General features: G+C 39.3%; 1 protein-coding gene across 5 annotated transcripts in view; it reads left to right on the forward strand.

The window, feature by feature from the left end:
* Nucleotides 1–9,087, forward strand: part of LOC105224069 (cyclin-dependent kinase 5 activator 1) — a 325,563-nt gene extending 316,476 nt beyond the window's left edge. For 3 of the 5 annotated variants that reach the window (XM_049462393.1, XM_049462392.1, XM_049462391.1), the window contains one exon: nucleotides 908–1,230. In XM_049462393.1, coding sequence (XP_049318350.1) covers nucleotides 908–1,055 — 148 coding nt within the window. In that variant the 3' untranslated portion in view covers nucleotides 1,056–1,230. Of the gene's footprint in view, nucleotides 1–907 lie in introns of all 5 variants that reach the window. The other 2 variants (XM_049462390.1, XM_049462389.1) reach the window with 2 other exon arrangements.
* Nucleotides 9,088–22,441: the final 13,354 nt, after the last annotated feature.

Below are 22,441 nucleotides of genomic sequence, written 5' to 3' on the forward strand. Positions count from 1 at the left end.
ATCTTCTACCGTCAATTTACAAAGTAAGTTGGCCAAATAAATCGCCAAATCTTCACTCATTTCAAAAAATGATATTCGTCACAACTAAAAATTAACTGTTCACTTGAAAATTTTACGCTTTGAAATTATGCTTCTTAATACAAAGTGTATGAAGAAATATTATGGGCACTGAGTGGCTTACTTTCTCATTATAAGAGCTACATATGTATGTATGTATATGCCTAAAATTTTGTCAACTTATAACTAAAGTTATAGTTTATCACTATGCTTCGTGCAGGTTTTCGTATTGCGTATAGAAATATAGAAAGCTGTAAAAGGCTAGCCAGTGAAAAACGCTACTCCCTTCCTTCCTTATCGGCAAAATGTTCATTTGAACAATGTTGCCATTGCCCAATACGCATATATAGTTTTGAGCACATGTTTGTTTTCAATTACAATTTTTTACAATATAAAATATCAAAACTGAAAACAAACTATTAAAAATAGTTTATATATTTATAAATAATAGCATTCGACACTGATTTTGAGTTATTTTAAGAAAATTTCAAACATATTGAACAGATTGAATTATAAAAGTTGATAATTACTGCAGTATATCGATATTGGCAACCCTGCGTTGTGAGAGAGCAATCAGCTGCGACGTTTGCGACGGCAAAAATCCAAATGTCGCGGATTCTCACGTCATCCCACGTCAAAGAGAGAAGGGAGTAGCGTTTTTCACTGTGCAGTTACATTGCGCGCCCATAAGATAGGTCGTGCCAGCTGACACGACCCACGATTTTGCGTTTTTCACTAGCTAGTCTATAATGCGACATGCGATAAATGCACGCAATATTTTTATATGATTGATAAAAGTTGTTATTTAGTTGAAATAATTGCTTTAACATTTTAATTTCATTTATTTCAGATGCCTTATCATTGTCAATCGCTTGAGTAGTAAAATGTTGAAAATCAATGCTGAACCAGGATTTTTCACGGAGGTATTCACGGAATTGAAATCATGTGGGCAAATTTTATCCAACGCAAATGGAACCTTTACTTGTACCAATGCTTGATGTACAGAAGAACTAAATGTATGTAGGCTCTCATTTACACCTTACATTCGGGCCAAGCGATAAACGCTTAATACATTTAATAACAATTATATGTTAAATTGAAGAGAAACGTCAACCTATCTTAGACATTACCAGCGTTAAATGCTGCAAATAAAAAGTTTTAGAAAAGTTAAAAGCTGTTTTTAGATTATAAAAAAATAGAAGGTAGGTAAGTTATTTTTCTTATTTATGTTATTTTTGACTGATTACTATATAGGAATTCATTATAGAAAATCATCAAAATGCATACATAAAAGAATTAAGAAAAACATCATTATATAATTGTTGTTGGATTGCATACTAAAATAAGTTTACGCAAATACAACTCTGAACGCTATATTTTCGGATCGTTATAAAGGTTGGTACGCAGCTCTCAAGTAATTGCTCAAGAAAAAAAATACATTATTTCTCAAGTAATTTTGACATCTGGTTACGCATTGTGAATGATCCACATTAGAGAGAGAATAAACAAAGTAAACAAACTTTGTGCGTATGTATGTATGTATGTGTGTGGTAACACAAATATTTTCATTGAGATTTAAGGAATGTTGTTGATGATTGGTTGGTTTTATACAACATTTCAAAATGGAATATACTTTATAATAATGATTTCAACTAATTTAGGATGAATTTGACGATTACTTCGAATTTCCTTCACGAAACAATTGTTGATTTGATGTTTCTTCGCAAAACCAGGTTTGCCATATTCACATTTTATTGAAAAAAAGTATTAAAAATTAGTACTAGCTTTCTTGAGAGCTGCGTACTAGCACAAGTAACTTTATCGCAGGAACGTTTCTGGATCGTTTCTTAAACGTTTTTTTATATGAAGTTTTTACGTTTTTTGAGGGCTGCGTACTAAGCTTAACTTAGAACTTTGTGAGACTATGTGAAACCCTTAAATATTATAGTAACGATTTAAAAAAGTTTCTTAGTTTCTAGTTTTCTGTCAGCACCTTACATTATTAAATCACGGAAGAATATTTGCTTTTGACATGGAGTTTTAACATAAAAGTACATATAACGTTGCTTTCTTTCAGCTTTATTTTCCCCATATTGCACTCTAATACTATGTTCAGACCGACACTTAATCACACGATTTCGGCCGTTGAATGGATTATCCCACTAATCTTAAAAATTTATTAAGATTTCGCCATACAAAAATCACTTCATTGAAGTGATTTGAAACTGATCCACACTAAATCTGTCCGTGCGACTCTGATTTTGCGCAATCTACTTGTCAGCACTGGAAAATACTAGTCAGCACTGGAAAACTGTTACATTATCACAGCTGATTTAGACACTACAAAGGGAAAAAAATGTAAACAAACAAATTTATTTTATAGCAATGAATCTAATTTCACCTGAAAATCGACTTAACAAATGAAAAAATGCATTCACTATTTCTATTATATGGAAAACATTTGAAAAAAGACGGCTTTTATTTCAAACTACTATATGACAATCTTTTCTTTTGATAATTATTAAGCGATGTGACTTCATGAATGACAATAACAGCTGTTTTTTGATCTTTCTAACGGCAGTGAGAACACTGTTGGGTTATGAAATGATTAAATGTAATCTAATCTTTTAAATTTTCGGTCTGAACATGGTATAAGGAGTGCTTGTATTACATGTGTTGATTTAGTTCCTATGTCCAAATCTACACTTATGAAAGAGGATTTAACGAAGAAATGCAATAATTGTTCGAACACTGTTCAAACGCAATTGTCCCAAAAAGAATCTAGTGGTGGTGTTGATTTAATTAACATGATTTTACATTTTATCCAAAGTATGATGCAATTTATGTCTAAAATGCGAAATGCGATTCAAGATTTAATCGAAGCATAAAACCAAAAGTGATTTAAGCAAAAATTGAGCTAAGTGAATATTTGTATATGGCATGCTAACGCTGTTAACTAAGATTATTAAATGAAAGAGTATAGATATGAATTTAATATCGAAAACAAATCTGACAAATAAGAATAATTTTCATAAAACTGGTTTTAAAGTCTATGTTACAAATCATCCACTTTGAAAGGCGCAAAGCAATGTAGGTTAGAAATCGAAAAAAACACCCTGCTTTAGGGCCGTTTTCTTAATGTAAGATTGGCAACCCTCTGTCAATTAAGTTCTGGTTAAAGGTTGGTACGCAGCTCTCAAGTAATTGCTCAAGAAAAAAAATACATTATTTCTCAAGTAATTTTGACAGCTGGTTACGCATTGTGAATGCTCCACATTAGAAGAGCAAGAGAGAATAAACAAAGTAAACAAACTTTGTGCGTATTATGTATGTATGTATGTGTATGGTAACATAAATATTTTCATTGAGATTTAAGGAATGTTGTTGATGATTGGTAGGTTTTATACAACATTTCAAAATGGAATATACTTCTTAATCGTTTTTTTATATGAAGTTTTTACGTTTCTTGAGAGCTGCGTACTAAGCTTAATCTAATACAATATATTATTAATTGTATATGTTTAAAAATCTGCATAGTTTTAAACCTGGCCGATGTATGTAGATAAAAGAGACTTTTTTGGCACCCTCGGAAATACATTTCTAGTAGGTGGTGATTACAGTGCAAAACTCACGTCTTATCAATCCGAAAGGAAGACCTGTATTAAACTATTATATGTAAATAGGCGCAATAACCTAATAACTAATCTAATCGTAAGCCGATTTTTTGTCAAAATACCAAATTTGTTTGATTTGACTGCAATCATATATGTATAATTCAATTGATGGGTGATTAGTCACTCCTGTTCGGTGTTTAGTTCACCTAATTTCTTCGAATACAACTGGTAAACAAATGGTTATGTACCATTCAGAGTTTATTGCTCTGCGTTGTTCTAGTGGTGAAATTGCGAAATTTTCAGTTTTTCCAAAAATACAGGTAACTATTTGTTTGGAAGTACTTCGTAGTCGAATAGCTTTTATTAGACTCAGCTCATTTTGAAACACCTGGCTAAATGAGTTAAGCTTCCCGTCCTCATACACCACTACACAACACAACACACCACTCACAAAGCAACACTGGCCCACTCACCACACTTGGAGACAACACTCATCGACTGGAAGCAGTAGTCTACACCCACACACATACCAGAACACGCCGTACATCAACTCACCATAACTCTCCACAGCCCAACGAGCAAAAACCCTTGTCAAGGAAGAAGCCGCCCCTTTCGACCGCGATTTTCGAGCAATAAACATCGGCGCACGTTTCTATATATTTTTGGTATTTTCGGCACGCAGCTCCACGTTTCTATATTTTTGGTACTTTCGGCATGCAGCTCCACGTTTATATATATATATTTTTCGTCATCTTCGGCGCGCAGCTAAACCACTGTTCCCACATTGGGAGATCCTCTACGCGCAGCAGCTGAACCAACGCATTATCATCACATCATTTTATAAAAACATATACACTTCCACTGGTTCCCGACCAGGGAGTCCACTAATTCAATACATTGTATCATCTATACATAATCCATTTTTATATACATTTTCACGCCTTCACTGGTATCCGACCAGGAGATTATTATTATAACTGATGAAATGCATTCCTGTGTACAACGTACATATCCATGCAACCCTATTTCTTGTCTTTATAACTTTGTATGTATACTACTTCTTAATATTGTAATTGTAACTTCACTTGCTTTTGAACTACCTTTAAATAAACATATACTTTGTAAGCGTTAAGTTGTGTATACCATTCTTTGTTACTTGGAAAAGGCAACGGCAAGTAAAAGCATAATTTACAACAGGTTATGGGCCCAGGTGCAAATTCCTGCAGTCCAAGTAAATAAAAGAAATAGAAGATGAGTTCGTCGCTTTTCAATATTGAAAAATTGGACGAGTCAAACTACGACTCATGGAGTATCCAACTAAAGAGTGTGCTGGTTCACCAGGAGCTGTGGTCGGTGGCATCAGGAGAAACACCTTGTCCAGAAGCAGATGCAGACGGTAAGAATGTACTAATGTGGAAAGCCAAAGACGAAAAGGCAACGGCAACTATAATATTGAGTATAACGACGATGCAGATAGCTCACGTGAAGAATAGCAAGACATCGAACGAGGCATGGAATACTCTTCGTGAGATCCATAGGCCAAAAGGGCCGGTACGCAAGGTAACATTATTTAAGCGCCTTCTTGCTATGCGTATGAGCGATGACGAATGCGTTCAGCAGTATGTATGCAAATTTACTTCTTTGGCAGAAAAGCTTGAAGAAATTGGAGTAGGTCTCCAAGAAGAGTTTTTCGTTATAATGCTACTAGCAAGCTTGCCAAAATCATTTGAAAATTTGGTCGTCGCTTTGGAGTCTCGCGATGAGCTACCTAAGCTAAATTCAATAAAAATTAAGCTAATAGAAGAAGGTGAACGTCGTAAGTCATGTGTAACGAAAAACACCGAAGGTAGCGTGCAAGCGTTCATGGTTCGCGAAAGTTCTATCAAAAAGAATAGTTCTACGAATTTGAAACTAAACGAAGTAAGCAGCGCATCGAACAACAACAACAAGAACAAACGACATAATATGAAATGCTACAGTTGTGGCAAAAAGGGTCACTTCGCTGCTCAGTGCAGAGAGAAGCAAAACGTGCAAAAACAACAAAACAGCGACAACAATAGAAGCAACGGATTGTTTGCGGCGATCAGCAAAAACCTGCTGCATACTGAGGCTTGGTGTGTCGACAGCGGCGCATCCTCTCATTTGTGTTGCGACCGCGATAAGTTCAGCGAATTCGAGTTGTATGAAGAAGAGATCATACTTGCTGGCGACAACAAAATGTTAGCGGCTGGCAGAGGAATTGTTCGGTTGCAAACGAACATGTTTGACGTCACACTTGTTAAAGTATTGTTCGTACCTGGACTACAATGTAATTTTATATCAGTCTCCAAAGCAGTAAACAGCGGCTACAAAGTTGAATTTACAAGAAATGAGGCAATGATAAAAAATAAGCGCGGAGATGTCATTTTGAGTGCTAACAAGGTATGCGATCTGTTTATATTCGAGCCCAATAAAAATCAATTGTTTTTTGCATGCAAACCCAACCATGAGGCAATGAAGTGGCATTCTAGATACGGTCATCTAAATTTTGCTAGCCTGCGTAAATTGAGCAACAACAACATGGTTCGAGGAATGAAAGTAAATATCCCAGCAGACATTCAATGTGTTTTATGTATGTCTAATAAGTGTAGCCAGCGGCCATACAATAAATCTGATAGCCGAGCAGAAGAGATTTTGGGGTTGATACACACTGATGTGTGTGGGCCTATGAGGCATGAATCAATTGGCGGTGCGAAATATGTATTAACTTTCACAGATGATAAGACGCGATTTGTATTTGTTTATTTTTTAAGACGCAAAGACGAAGTATTAGAAAAATTTAAAGATTTTAAACAAATGATTGAGTGCCAAACAGAGAAGAGAATTAAAATGCTTCGTAGCGACAACGGCACGGAATTTGTGCATAATGCGTTTAATAAATTTCTTAAAGAGCATGGTATTGTGCGACAATTAACAGTGCCCTACACACCACAACAAAACGGCGTAGCAGAGAGGCTAAATCGTACACTAATCGAGATGGCAAGGTGTATGGTAGTAAGTTCTGGTGTGAATGAATCGTTGTGGGTGGAGGCTGTTAATACGGCAGTATATTTAAGAAATCGTGCATCAACAAAAGCATTAAATGCTATGACACAATATGAAGCATGTTATGGCTATAAGCCGGTGGTAGGACATTTGCGAACATTTGGGTCACTCGCGATAGCTTTGGATAAAAAGCAAAAAGACAAATTCAAACCAAGAGGCAAGGAGTATGTCATGGTCGGTTACTCCGACACATCGAAAGCATACAGACTGTATGATAAACAAACGGGACGATTGATAGTGAGTAGAGATGTCTACTTTGTAGAGTCAATATCGGCGAAACAGCATGACGGATTGAATATGAAAGTTGCAGAAGGTGTGCAAGTGCATCCAATTGAATTTGATATAGGTAATGAATTCCAGCAGCAAGGCACACATTTAGATACAAACGCGATCGAAAACGTAGAAGAGGTGGTAGATACAGCAGCAAATAGTGACAATGACTTTGAGTCCGCTGAAGAAGAGCAATTAGACGATATTCCTTTAAAAAGGGGTCCTGGCAGGCCACGATTGGTTCGTAGTGGGGGACCAGGCAGACCCACAAAACAATATACGTATTTAAATTTAATAGACGCTGATGATGTAAAGGTTCCTGAGTCTGTAGAACAGGTATTGTCAAGTGAATATGCTACTAAATGGTACGACGCTATGCAAAATGAGTATAATTCTCTTATGAAAAATGAAACATGGCAGCTTGCAGAAATCCCCAAAGGGCAAAAAGCCGTACGATGTAAATGGGTGTATGCCCTTAAAAGAGATAAAGAGGGTAAGGTGGATCGCTTTAAAGCTAGGTTAGTCGCAAAAGGGTATTCACAGGTTTATGGCGTTAACTATGATGAAACCTTTTCACCCGTTGTAAGGTATAGCACTATCCAAATGATATTTGCGCTCGCAGCGGAGTACGGGTTACATCTTCATCAGATGGATGTATCCACCGCATATTTAAATAGCGAGTTGAGCGAAGATATATACATGCGTCAGCCAGAAATGTTTATTGACAAACGATTTCCTAACCATTGTTTGAAGCTGAACAAAGCCTTGTATGGACTTAAGCAGTCCGGGCGCCAGTGGAACTTAAGGTTAGATGAAATTTTAAAGAAGATTGGTTTTCAACCATGTATAAGCGAACCTTGTGTGTACATAAACAAACAAAATGGGCAAATTAATATTATTGCGGTATACGTTGATGATTTGCTCATAGCCAGCTCTGACTTGAAACACATGCACGATATTAAAGCCAGTATTGCAAGAGAAGTAGAAGTGGTCGACAAAGGACCGGTGCAGCATTTTTTAAGCATGGAGGTGAATCGTGATGGTAAAACAGGCTCTATATCTATTGGACAAAAGGCATATATTAGAAAGCTATTAAACGATTTTGGCATGAATGACACTCGACCGATTGCTGTTCCATTGGATGCAGGACATCAAATTAATTGCAATAACACAACATGTAAGAAAGTCGATCAGGTACAGTACCTATCCTTGATAGGATCACTGATGTATTTAGCTGTGTGCACACGACCAGATATTTTGCACTCAGCATGCAAATTAGCGCAGAGAAATAATGATCCGCATACAGAGCATCTAGCAGCAGCTAAGAGAATTCTACGTTACTTGAATACGACGCAAGACAAGAAGTTAAAGTATCAGCAAACTGGTAAAGATATGGAAGGTTTTGTTGATGCTGATTGGGGCGGAGATAGTACCGACCGCAAATCTTATACCGGCTATGCGTTTGTACTTGCTGGATGCGTTTTTTCTTATGAATCGAAAAAAACAATCGACGGTAGCACTCAGCAGCACTGAAGCCGAATACATGGCACTTACATCTGCAGTTAAAGAAGCAGTGTATTTACGAAAACTCTTGGGAGAAATGAACATCGAGTGCCCTAAGGCGATAGTAGTAAATGGAGATAACATCAGTGCTATGAATCTTGTGAAGAACCCGGTGTATCATACAAGAAGTAAGCACATCGACATAAAATACCACTACATACGGGATATCTATCAAGGAGGCGACATTGAGTTCAAATATTGTTGCAGCAGTGACATGGTTGCTGACATCTTGACAAAGAATTTGCCGAAACCTAGCCACGAGAAATTAACAAAGATGTTAGGTTTAAATTAAATAAATGAATGTTTTTATTTTTAATAAACATGTATATGAACGTTGAGGAGGCGTGATGAAATGCATTCCTGTGTACAACGTACATATCCATGCAACCCTATTTCTTGTCTTTATAACTTTGTATGTATACTACTTCTTAATATTGTAATTGTAACTTCACCTGCTTTTGAACTACCTTTAAATAAACATATACTTTGTAAGCGTTAAGTTGTGTATACCATTCTTTGTTACTTGGAAAAGGCAACGGCAAGTAAAAGCATAATTTACAACAATAACCTTTCTGTTTCTTTAATAAAATTGCTAACTTGAAGTGAACAACAAAATACTTATAGATATTGCGTCCTAAAAGCAGTGGGTATTAAAACCAAGTGGTAAGTTTAACTATGGTCCTTCGAGCCGGATATATATGTACATAGAAAAAGAAAAAAAAAAGAAACAAGAAAAGGTCAAGAAAACTAAAGCGAAAATTACATATTTACATATATGCACTAATTTAATATACACATATACGCTTTATTATACTTAAAATTTTATCATACGTATATATGGGCCATTCCATCAATTGGCGACATGGTTTTGTACCCGTGGTTCTCCGATTTTGACGAAACTTTAGAATATCATAATATAGACTAAAATAAGAATATCTGTAAACTTTTTAGTGGCCAAACTTGCTTCATTGTTTTTTGGCGCGCACTTCAAATTGAAATCAAACAAAAAAATTACTTTTTCTTTTATTTTTTAACGACCTCAAAATTGAGTGAAAAAAATTTTGAAGTTATCCATTTTTAAGTAAAAAAATCTCAGCTTTCTGATAAAAATATTTTCAAAATCCAAAAAATTTTCAAAATCCAAAAAAACCATGTTTTTTCCAAAAATCCCGCTTTTTGTGCTCTTCCCCCACTTTTTTTTCAAAACTGACATTATTTTTCGATTCCTCGTTAAATTTTACATAAGAATCAGTGTTCAAAAATATGGGACTCTGATCCCATGAACAGCAAAAAAAATTCAAAGTTGACGCTCAAAATCCAAAAAAAGAACATTATTTTCCAAAAAATCCAGTTTTTTGTGCTTTTCCACCAACTTTTTTTCAAAATTGACTTTTCCATTCGATTCCTCGTTAAATTTTACATAAGAATCAGTGTTCAAAAATATGGGACTCTGATCCCACCAACAGCAAAAAAAATTTAAAGTTGTCGCTATTTTAGAGGCATATACTGCTTCAGAGAGGAACGACCTTTGAATTTGGTCATTGATTCGTCGATGCTTTGATAAAGGCTGTCACCACGAGCTGATTGGAACCGACCTTTCAAACATTAAACGATGTCATCTACGTAGTATGTTTTGCTAGCACCAACAGGTTTTTCTGTAGATGAGAAATACATTTTCGAAGAAAGAGTTAAGAAACGATCGCGAGCAATTGCCGATTTAATAGCTTGGTTTTCCATAGCCTTATGTTTGGACATATACGACATTATACTAAATGTACAACCGATAACCACTTGCATTTCACCTATATCGGTAAGCTTCAAATTAGCATTTTCTGGAGACTTACGCATTCGTTGGAGTGCACTGTGTTATGTAAATAAGCAAGCTTTTCGGAAATATTTTATTGAATATTTCTATTACCGAGTCAGATCGGCTGAAATGTGCAGCAAACCAACTGGTTTGTTGTTTCTTTTTGGTGTTAAAAATACAGCTGCATTATTTATTAAATCAGTAATTTATCTTATATTTTCATCAATGTCTCTTCCTGTATTTATTTTGCAATCAATATTGATGTGGGTGCTGATATACTTTCTATATTTTAACCAGTTATGTGATGTTAGAGAAACTTTTGGCTCAAATATCATGGGCTGTTCGTATGACCTTATTAGTACAGGAGAATGATCAGATGATTAGTCTGTATATGTATCAGCTGTCTTAAGCGATCTATCTATATTTTTGACTACAGAAAAATCTATTAAGTCAGGTATTTTTCTTCTATCACTGGGCCCCAATACGTGTGTTTTGCGTCGTAATCTCCACCTGCTAGAAATATTTGACCTAGTATTCCAAAAAAGTCTTTAAATTCGATTTCTGTAATTTTAAACCATATATAGCAGTAAGGTTTAAGTCATAACCCCGATTTTTGAGTGAAATTGTTGTAGCTTGTAACTGTGGAGTAGCATGCGATTCTAAGGCATAGTGCTTTAAACGATTTTTAATCAACACTGCCGTGCCACCATGCGCACAGACTCTAAATCCCGGAATATTGAAATTATTTTTATTTGTTAAATGAGTTTCTGATATAAGCATTACATCAATATTCTTTTCAGACAGAAATCTGATAATCTTTAATTTATGTTGGTTAACACCGTTAGCATTCCATATACAGATATTTAGTAAGCTCATTTTTTACTTAATAAATTTTGCAGCATTTGATTTTGTGATTCTATTAAATCTTGGATCATGTTTTTTCATGCTAGACATAAATTGTGTCATACACTGTGTAAGATTTATAATCATAGTTTCAATACCTCCATTTGGAGGATTTTGCGGTAGTTTCATTTGCACAGTGTTGCCTTTCACCACATTTGCATAACTTCCTTGCATATTACGTATTATTGTTAGAAGTAATAGTATTTGAACTTTTTTGGTTTTTGGTTTGGTTACGACGTACTTGAATGCCCTGTGACAACTTCGATTTCAAATCTTTATATACAGGACAACCCCTGTAGTTAGCAGTGTGATTTCCTCCACAATTGCTGCATTTTTTATTTAATTCTTCTTTCTTAAGGGTGCGTTTCGAAGTGGGATGTAAATCACCACATACCACACAAAAACAGAGTGCAATCTGATTTAGTATGCCCATATTCTTGGCAGTTTGTACATTGTACCGGACCATTTCTTTTATGTTGTTCCTCCACAGTTACTCTGCGATGCATCAAATATTTCAGATTGTATATAGGATGGGTCTCATTTTTTTAGTTGATTCGAATTCGGCAACAATTCAATTTTAAACAATGGCTGTGGTACTTTGTTTCTATTAAATATATTTACAACTGTTTTAATTCCAAAACCACATTCTTCCAATGCTTCTTTCACTTCACTAGAGTCTACGGCGGACTCTATACCCTTGATTACAACAACTAGGCCCTTAGAGCTCATCAATTGATACGAATAACAATTTTTGTTTTTATTCGACAAAAATTTACCGATTTCCATGAAACTTTTTTCAGTGTAGGACTGAATTTCTGTTTCGTCTAGATTGCCTTTTTTCAAAGGCACTATATGAAAATTGTTAGTGCCAACAATTTCACTTAAACTCGCAACAAGAGTATTACTGCTACTCTCGCGCAAATATATAGGAGGTGGTTTGGCATTAACGACTGTGGTGGTACCCTTCGCATCGTCGTCTGAACCATTGCTTAGTATGGCAAATCTGTTGCCATTTAAAACTTCCGTTTTATTTTTATTTGTGCCGCCTTGAAATTTTTTAGGATGTAGATTTTTATATTGACGTAGCGGTCAATGCCTGCTTGTACAGACGGGCCTTTTTTTGTTGGTACACTCTCACCTTGCTTTGTGATTTTCTTCGTTGCCTGCGCGTTTGCTGGTACCTGCAGACTGGTTGGTGTCAGTGCATTTGTTGTTGCCCGATTGTTGTTTTCGGTTGCTACTGCTGACTGCGTTCTTTGCTTCGATTCCTTTTCAGTTGATCGCCGCGATGACTCATCATCGCCGTTACTGTTGTTGTTGGGTCGACAAAGCTGAAGTAGGCATTAAGGAATGCCTACGGCCTTGCTGATGAGGCTGCGAAGCACTCATTATTGTGTGTTTGATTTTTTATTTTCACTTGTGGATTCGTGCACTAATTGTTTATGTTTATTATTATTAATCTGTGTGCACTATTTTTAATGTTTGTTTACAATTTATAAATCGTTTTTTTGTTTTACTTTTTGCTTGGTTTTATGATTAATTTTTTTTTTGTAAAGATTGAATTCACGGAGCGAGTTAAATAACACGTCCGTACTCTTTGAACACTCTCTCCGAACCCAAAATTATACAAAAATTATATTTCAAATCATAAGCATTTGTTCAAAGCATTTCATTTCTTCAAAAAAAAAAAAAAACAAAAACAATAAAAAAACCTCACATCTATATATGCATATAAAGGTGTTAGTTACACCATTGATAACTCAAGAACGGCTGAACCGATTTGGCTGAAAATTGGTGGAGAGGTAGCTTAAAACCAGAGTAAGAACATAGGATTTAGTACAACTCATAAATACAAAAATTATATTTGAAATCATAAGCATTTGTTCAAAATTCATGTTTGTAGGAATCATTTGAATATATGCGTACAATTTTTTACAGAGGCTTCTCAAAAATAATACAATTGCTAAATATTTGGAATAGAAGAAAAGAACTGCAACCAAATACGCAGTGAAATAGATTATAACTGGCTCAGTAATCAATCGTTGAGTATGTATTATACCACGTGCAACTCAAAAGACTGATGTCATAACCCACCACCTTTTTCGTTTTTCCACGCCTGAGAACAGGTTCATCAGGTTCATCATGTGCAGTCCACTACAATGACTGTCGATTGGACTCCAGTGTGAAATCATGGAGCTATGTTTCTATCACTGACGAAAAATTTCGGCTTTATTCCGATTAGAGAGCACTTAAACACTTTTCAGAATCAGTTATTCGTTATTTTTGTTGGATTATGAACTTGCGAGGCACCTACTTTGCTTATTTCGCCTGTTTCCAGGTTAGCAAATATCCTTTTAATGGTGGATTTCTCTGAGCCCAAATTCAACAGTATTTTCCCCCAAAAAGTAATGCTTTATTAACACACGAAATGCTTTATGATCCATTTTTTTGTAAACTAACACAAGTTGCTTCACAAAATATTATATCTCATTAACTACATATAATAGTTATAATCCAACTAATAGAAATCATATAGATGTTAGCAGTATTATCTATGTATCAGCCACAGTGTGCGTGGACGGGTCCTCTAGTACCTACTAATATAAAAACCGTGTTTCAAAATCCGTTTAACCGCGAGGATGGAGTCATGTGTAGAAGTTCACGCAAGTGAGGAAAGTTCTCTGATCGCCATTCACTTGGGACTGGCCAGAAACGATTCTTTTACATATGACTCAAGCAGCTCACGACTTCCGGTCTTTGACCAAGTATCCTCTGGGTAGCCTAAGAACATCCGTTTGAAGGCGAGCTAAAGTGAGAAGGCGAAATATCCCCTACATAGGGTTGTGCGCTGGGTTTGGGACCCGCCACGTAAAAAAAACAACCCCAGCGAATAGCAACAACCAGCCTCGGATAAGAGACCCCCCTTTTGATGACGACCATGGAAAACGAACAGCTGGTACGACGAGGAGTGCCGTGTCGCAGCGGAGAGAAAACAGGCTGCCTACCTCGCAACGTTACGATCGACCACAACACGTGCGGGATGGGATAGATACCGAGAGTTGAAGAGGGAAGCGAGACGCATTTGCAGACAGAAGAAGAAAGAGGCCGAAATGCGTGAGTACGAACAGCTCGATAAGCTGGCCGACAGGGGTAATGCTCGAAAATTCTACGAAAAGATGCGGCGGCTTACAGAAGGTTTCAAGACCGGAGCATACTCATGTAGAACCCCCCAAAGTGACCTAGTCACCGATGCCCAGAGCATACTTAAATTATGGAGGGAACACTTCTCCAGCCTGCTGAATGGCAGTGAACACACAACGCCAGGAGAAGACGAACCCGATTCCCCAATCGATGACGATGGAGAAGACGTTCCATTGCCCGACCAAGAAGAAGTTCGAATAGCAATTACCCGCCTGAAGAACAACAAAGCGGCGGGGGCGGATGGATTGCCAGCCGAGCTATTCAAACACGGCGCACGGTGGATAATAGGCGGCAAAAATATGTAATTTTTAACTATCTAATTTTAACAAAATTTCATTCCAGTAGTGTTTCTAGACAATGAATATAGTTTAATTTATCACGTATTTGCGAATTGCCATTTCACTGACATAACAACGTATTTTTAAAGTCAAATAAAAAAAAAAAATTCTTGAAAATATGAGAACAGACGTATGGGGTTTCGACGTTTTATGCAATAAGAAGTGACTTTAAAGTCTATCCTAATATATATTATAATATATTATAAAATAATTATTTTCATTTCATAGGCCTAATTCATGTCAATTTTGACAAAGTTTTAAAATAAAAACATTTTTTAAACACTTTTACATAAAAATTATAGTTTTGACTATTAGCTACATGTACCTACATAATCTAGTTAGTCCTAATATTTTATGTACACATTAAGGGATTTGATAACGAAAAAATTAACTGCGGATACGTGCGGATAAGGATCAAAGATAGCTATAACCATGTCTGTTGCATTTTCATTTTTTTTTCGTTGTTTTGTTTGTTTGTTTGATTGTTCGGTTTGTTGCTTTGTTGTTATTTTTTGGAGTTGTCTCTCGTTATACAACAACAATAAAATACTAGTTTAGATGCATTATATTATTTGAACTAATTACACAGTACAGCAGCTAATCTGGGGGGTCAGAAATTCCAAGCCAGGGTGATGGTACTAGGTCAGTATAGTAAAACCCTCAAAGGGTTTGGCGTTCGTATGTGTCGTATGTGATACCGAGAGAAGTGCAAATGGGTGAAAAACAGAACAAATCCCAAAAATAAACTTTAGAATTGGACGATGATGTTAAAAAATTACTTGTTGAATAAATAATTAATAATATATGATCCTTTTTGAATTTTAATTGGTTATGTTATATGGGAGATGGGCGTAATTGTGGGCGGATTTACTTTATTTTTTCTGGACCAGCTTATATTTACAAAATATTACACTGTAGAAAATTTTGTTACTGTAGGATAATTTTTGATTTTTGTGTTATATGGGAGGTGAGCGTGGTTGTGGGCGGATTTTAACAATTTTTTTTTTTCATCTAATTTAGCAATATGAGAGATGTGAGAGATGTGCCAAATTTCCAAGCCCTACCTCGATTCCTTCTATTTTTTGCCGCGGCTTGTATGAAGCGGCACCACTGTGCGGCGGCGAAGAACTGATAAGGAGCATGCATCAGCTTCTTTGTAAAATATGGTCGGACGAAAGCATGCCCAACGATTGGAATTTAAGTGTGCTATGCCCAATCCATAAAAAAGGAGACCCCACAATCTGCGCCAACTACCGTGGGATTAGCCTCCTTAATATCGCGTATAAGGTTCTATCGAGCGTATTGTGTGAAAGATTAAAGCCCACCGTCAACAAACTGATTGGACCTTATCAGTGTGGCTTTAGACCTGGTAAATCAACAACTGACCAGATATTCACCATGCGCCAAATCTTGGAAAAGATCCGTGAAAGGAGAATCGACACACATCACCTCTTCGTCGATTTCAAAGCTGCTTTCGACAGCACGAAAAGGAGCTGCCTTTATGCCGCAATGCCTGAATTTGGTATCCCCGCAAAACTAATACGGCTGTGTAAACTGACGTTGAGCGGGACCGAAAGCTCCGTCAGGATCGGGAAGGACCTCTCCGAGCCGTTCGATACCAAACGAGGTTTCAGACAAGGCGACTCCCTATCGTGCGATTTCTACAATCTGCTGCTGGAGAAAATAGTTCGAGCTGCAGAACTTAACCGAGCAGGTACAATCTTTTATAAGAGTGTACAGCTGCTGGCGTATGCCGATGATATTGATATCATCGGTCTCAACACCCGCGCCGTTAGTTCTGCTTTCTCCAGACTGAATAAGGAAGCAAAACAAATGGGTCTGGCAGTGAACGAGGGCAAGACGAAATATCTACTGTCATCAAACAATGCAACTCCACATTCAACTGACAAAGTCAGTTCTTCCCGCGATTTGGGTTTCAACCACAACCACCACGATACTCCCCGAGGGGCCAGTCCGCATGAGCAGGTTGGAGTTACCTCCAAGGGCTCCTGCTTCCCGTGGTACCAGAATTAAGTCTCCGGTCAGACTTCGTAGCCGAAACTACTACCAGTTGAGCTTCCATACTGCTCCGGACTGGTGGCCAGCAAAGAAGGTGAGGTTGGACCCCACTAACACATAAAATACCCACAACGCAAACACCTAACACTCATACAAAAAACTAAAACCCTAATTTCCAGCTAACCGCCTTCGCCGCTTAAATAACTCACGCGCAAACAACCCTAACTGTTCGGTATTCCGACTAGTGGAGATCACACCACTAACATCTAATCGTCCATCAGTCCAGCTAATCCCCATACCACCCAGATCCCTAATGTCCGAGTACATCGGGCACTCCGCAATTAAATGCGACCAATTCTCCAACTCCGCCCCACAAAAACACCCTGACGTATCTGATAGGTGCCTCTGATGCAAAAATGCATTCAGAGGCCCATGCCCCGTAAACAAGAAACCCAGACTTAGACAGAATCTAAAATCTGGGTTATCCTCAACGAACCCCACGTCCCGAATGTACTCGTACGTCACTCGGCCGTTAGGACTATTGTCCCAACGTTGTTGCCACCTACACCTAACCCTATCATCTAGGAGCCTCTTGCTCCCTAGATATCCCTCCCTCTCCACATCATCGTCGGAAATCCAATCGTTCCGCAGCAATGACACACTCAAACCCCTTCTTAACCTGAATGCAACAGCTCTCTGTATGACAATCAGATCAAGAGGGGGTGCACCTAATAACACCTGCATCGCATCCGTTGAGACGGTGCGACATACAGGCAAGCAAGCCAGCATCATACAACGCTGTATTGAGAGGAGTTTTTGAGACCCCAAGACAGTCGTGGCTGCCTCCCACCATACAGGGGCTCCATATGTGGCACAGGCCACAAACAAGCCACGATATATAGTGCAGACAGCACGACGTCCGAGACCCCAATCGCTCCTCAAAATACGTCATATTTTGCCTACAGTTGCCTGCAGTCGCTCCTTCACATTCGCAAAGTGTGGAGTAAAACACAACCTTTCACTTATGGTCAACCCCAGATACTTGACTTGCGTCACATATCTGATGCTGACCCCGTTCACACGGACAATCGGTGGACGAGACGGCGACAATCTACCTTTCAGCAGCATTGCCACCGTCTTGTCCATCGATATGTCAACCCCCACACCTAAACCCCAAGAATTAACGATCTCTAAGAGATCTCCTCCCGCCCGTTCTAAATCCAACCTCGAGCGACCTTCAACCATAAGAAGAAGGTCGTCCGCATACGCGCAACATTTACTGAGTGGCTCGAGCTGCCCAAGCAGAGTGTCCATCATAAGGTTCCAAATATATGGACCACAGATGGAACCCTGCGGGCAGCCTCGAACAACTCCAATCTCCACACTCCCATTCATGCCGACAAGAGAGGCCTTTCTGTCCGAAAAATAACTCCGCCAAAGAGTAATTTCCGGACAGCCAAGCTCCTCCAGCCGTTGCAACACTCGATCCCAGCTTAGGTAGTCAAATGCCCCTCTGAAGTCAACAAATATGCCAAGGACATACTTGTTGACATTCTCCCTAACGACATTCTGCACAAAAAACCACGCGTCCTCTATACTGCGTCCTTTCCTGAACCCAAACTGCCTATCCGACCACATACCCCGCGTTAGCTCCTGAAGCCGTTCCACCATGACCCTTTCCAGCACTTTTCCAAGTACTGGAAGGAGACTGATGCCCCGATAAGATCGAGGATCGCTCCTGACCTTATCAGGGGACTTCAGGAGAGGAACAACCCTAGCACTTTTCCACTCGCGTGGAAAGTATCCCTCCCAGACGCACTTATTATAAATGGCCTCCAGGTATTCCGGAATGAACTTCCATAAGCTTTTACACATCTCTCCGTTCAAACCATCAAAACCTGGGGACCGTTTAGACCTAACCAGGCCAAAGGCGTACCCCAACTCCCCATCATCTAATGGAGGGACAGGCACCTCTTGTGCTTGAGGTACCTGCACCTCCGACCTAGGAAAGAACGCACCTAACAGAACCCCCGCACACTCTCTCCACGACGATAACAGAGTGTCACCGACGCGAAGAGAGGTGATATCCTCCCTCCTACGACCCCTGCAGATCCTATAGACCTGACCCCAGGGGTCGTTCCTATTTTCCCTAACGAAGCTCCTCCACTCATCTTTCATTTGGTTCCAGTCAGTACCAGCGGTACGCTATCGCCGCAATGGACTCTCATAAGGTGAGGGAGGAGATCGAGGGGTAACCACAATTTGAAGCAAATTATGGTCACTCAATCCCCACCCTCCCCTAACCGCCCAACTAACACTAAAAGCCCTACTTGCTGAATCGTTCATAAGCGTCACGTCAATGTCGCTCACGCCCCCAGGCCCATCGAACGTATACCACTCGCTCGGGTCATTCAAGACGTGGAGGCTATTAGCCACCACCCTTCGCTTAATGCCTCGCCTCGACTGTGGCTTTGGTATCCAGACGAATGCCGGGATACCTTACTAAACCACATCGAGGATGAGGCATTCGCATCCAACCCTAGGATAAATGGGCTACTACTCGCAAGTAGTAGTAGCTTATCCATGTAGCCCAGGTAGGGCTCTAGGGGCTCGCTATATTTACAGTATAAACTAGCGACAATCATCCTACCGAACTCCCCATCTATCGCTACACATATACCCAGTTGTGAAGAATCCACAACTACACAATCGTAGCGTGGATTATTCACAACTATTGCGGCGTTAGCTCTAAGGTCAGAGAAGACCCTAAAACCCCCAGGAAGACCCCGAACCACACCATTGGTGGCGTAGGGCTCCTGGAGTAGAGCAATACCGCACCCACCCTCTACCATACAACCCCCCAACTCACACATTACGGCATAAGAGCCCTCACAGTTGAGTTGGATAATACCCCCCATCAGTGTCTGGCGAGGGCGCGCTCAACGATGCCACAATAGATAGGGCAGACAGCTGACATCATCAGATGCCCAGCTGGCCTACCCTTAAACTCACAGTTGCGACAATGCGGTCCCCCAACGTTACGCGGCGACCCCGCACACGTAACCGCCTTCTCAGTGGAGGCCACGTTGGCGCTCCCACCACACTCCTCGCTCCCTCTCTCGCTTCCGCCCTCTTTTCGCGGCGACCCCAAACGCGCTTTACTCCGCGGTGGAGACCTTACCGCTCCCGCTTCCGTCGTTTCACCCTCACCGCCCGACGTGGAATCATCCACGACTGTTGAAGCCGCGGATTCTCCGCTTCCAGCGAGAACCTTCCAACCTCTCAGTAGAACTGATCCGCTGGCGTACCACTAGCGCTGAAGGCTCACGGACAGAAAGATACTGGAGCAGCTGCTCTCCAGGTGTCAGCGTCTGAACGCGTTGAAAAGTGCGACCCACGCAAAGGCCCGCTCAATATCAGTGACCACCCAAGCGGTCGATTATAGCGTTTCCGCAGTGACACAGCCCACAACCCCAACCCTTGGTCGGATTAAGGCCACTCAATTGGCCGCCGGCCGGACAAAGTCCCCGAAACGGTCCGGAGTCGACCGATGTGGCGCTGAGCCGAATCGCACCGTGGGCTAAACGGTTCGCTGATATGACCGTTGGTCCTCGCAAGAGTCGCACTCTCCAACACTGGACAGACGCTTGCACCCTTTGGGCAATCCTGTCCAGACCCACCTGTCACCAAGCCAACCAGCCACCAGATGCTCAGCACAGAACTACTGGCAGGCAGTGCAGTCAGCAAGAGTACCAACAACACGGAGCTACACTGAAACCGTGCGAAGCTTCCGCCAATAACAACAACGTGGATGACCACGTTGTCCGTATAAAATATAGTAATAATTAAATTACTTACCGTAACCTCACGCCGATTTTGTACACAAAATTGCCAAAAAAGTACAAAAATGTGTACCCGCACAAAAACACTCGCGGTCAATAAACCTCGCACCCAACGATCGTACCATTAATTTCACCGAACCGCTACGCACACGCGCCAGGCAATAACGGTGCCAGCTAAACTGCGTAAACAAACGACCGCACAAAAGAAACTCGAAAAAATCACCGAAAAACACTTGGAAAAAATTGCAACGATGCGCACGCACGTCTATCCGCGTCGACAGTCAACTAAAAAGGAAAAACAAAATGAATTGGTACCTTCGCACTTATCTCTTCCGGCAGGCTCACATTTTAGAGAAATGTGGGACAGTGAAGTCCAGACGAAATCGTTTGAAGATAAGGACGAAACTGAAGTAATTGAATACATTTTGGAAGATGATGCTGAAGCGTATAAGAAGGAAGAGCAAGTTCAGTTAACATACAAACCAACACAATTGCAGAAAAAGGGCAAAGATGTTTTAGTTGAGCCAAATCCGAGTCATACCAAAAAAGGAAAAGATTTCATAAATTATAGAAAGCAGCCAAAAATTACAGTTCGCAAAACTGCTAAAATGAAGAACCATGCGGAAGATGATTGGAATGATTTTACAACCATAACCAAACGGAAAGGACTTCAACGTTGGATTGGTGACAAAGGAAGTAGATGCACACCAGCGACTGCAACAATATTGGGCACAAAAGTGAACAAATGGATGCATCGATATTACAAGCGCAAAAGGACTAAATTTAAGAAAGTTAAGTACCATACATATAAATATTCATATACAGTCCACTAGTTTTAAATAATCATTTCTTTCCCTGGGCAATATGATCAAATATCATTGAACATGCTTACTTATCAGCAAAGCCGAAATTCTACTGAATATAAATATCTATTTATATATTAATATACTTACATACATACATACATATGTATATACATAATGCATTTACATGCAATGCACATCTACGAGTAATAATAATAAAAATGCATGGGACACAAATCATAAATTTACAGAAGAGATAACACACACATACACATATATTTAGTTATTTAAGATAGTTTTAAAATTTGTATATAAGTAAGGAAAATACTAAATAGAAATCAGAATGAATAAATTCTCACTCGATGAAGGTCTTTTCATTTCCCCTCTCCAGAGGTAAGGAATGATAAAACTTTGTTGAGTTATAAACAACGTATAAAAACGAAGCAGTCCTAGCATCACATAATAAATAAGCACAATTAGAAGCCAAGAGAACATACATCTCTGGCATCAGAAGTTCCTCAATTAAAAACGCATTATACTCCAGATACTGTGCATCACTCACAGATGCTCACGATATAGCTAGAACTACGCAACATGATGTCGGCTATCAACACCTAGAATACATACCCAGGATGCGACCACATCCGCAACACAATTATACACTAAACAACAGGAACACATTTCCTCAAAAGATCTAACAACCCAGAGTAGAACCTATGGAAATAGATTCCTCAACACGATTCCGACGACCTACTCATCAAAGAAACATACAACCACCAAACAACCCACCAGTCCAACCAAGACAGCAACCAACCTTCAATCCCTTCAGACAAGCAGTCCAAACAATCGGCAACCAATTCAAAAGGTATAGAGACGAAACAGACACTAACGCCCACAACAAAGCACAACGAGTGAACCAACTCAACAATGAAAGAAGCGA

The sequence above is a fragment of the Bactrocera dorsalis genome, chromosome 1 (genome assembly GCF_023373825.1).
Source record: "Bactrocera dorsalis isolate Fly_Bdor chromosome 1, ASM2337382v1, whole genome shotgun sequence".
Taxonomy (NCBI): Eukaryota; Metazoa; Arthropoda; class Insecta; order Diptera; family Tephritidae; genus Bactrocera; species Bactrocera dorsalis.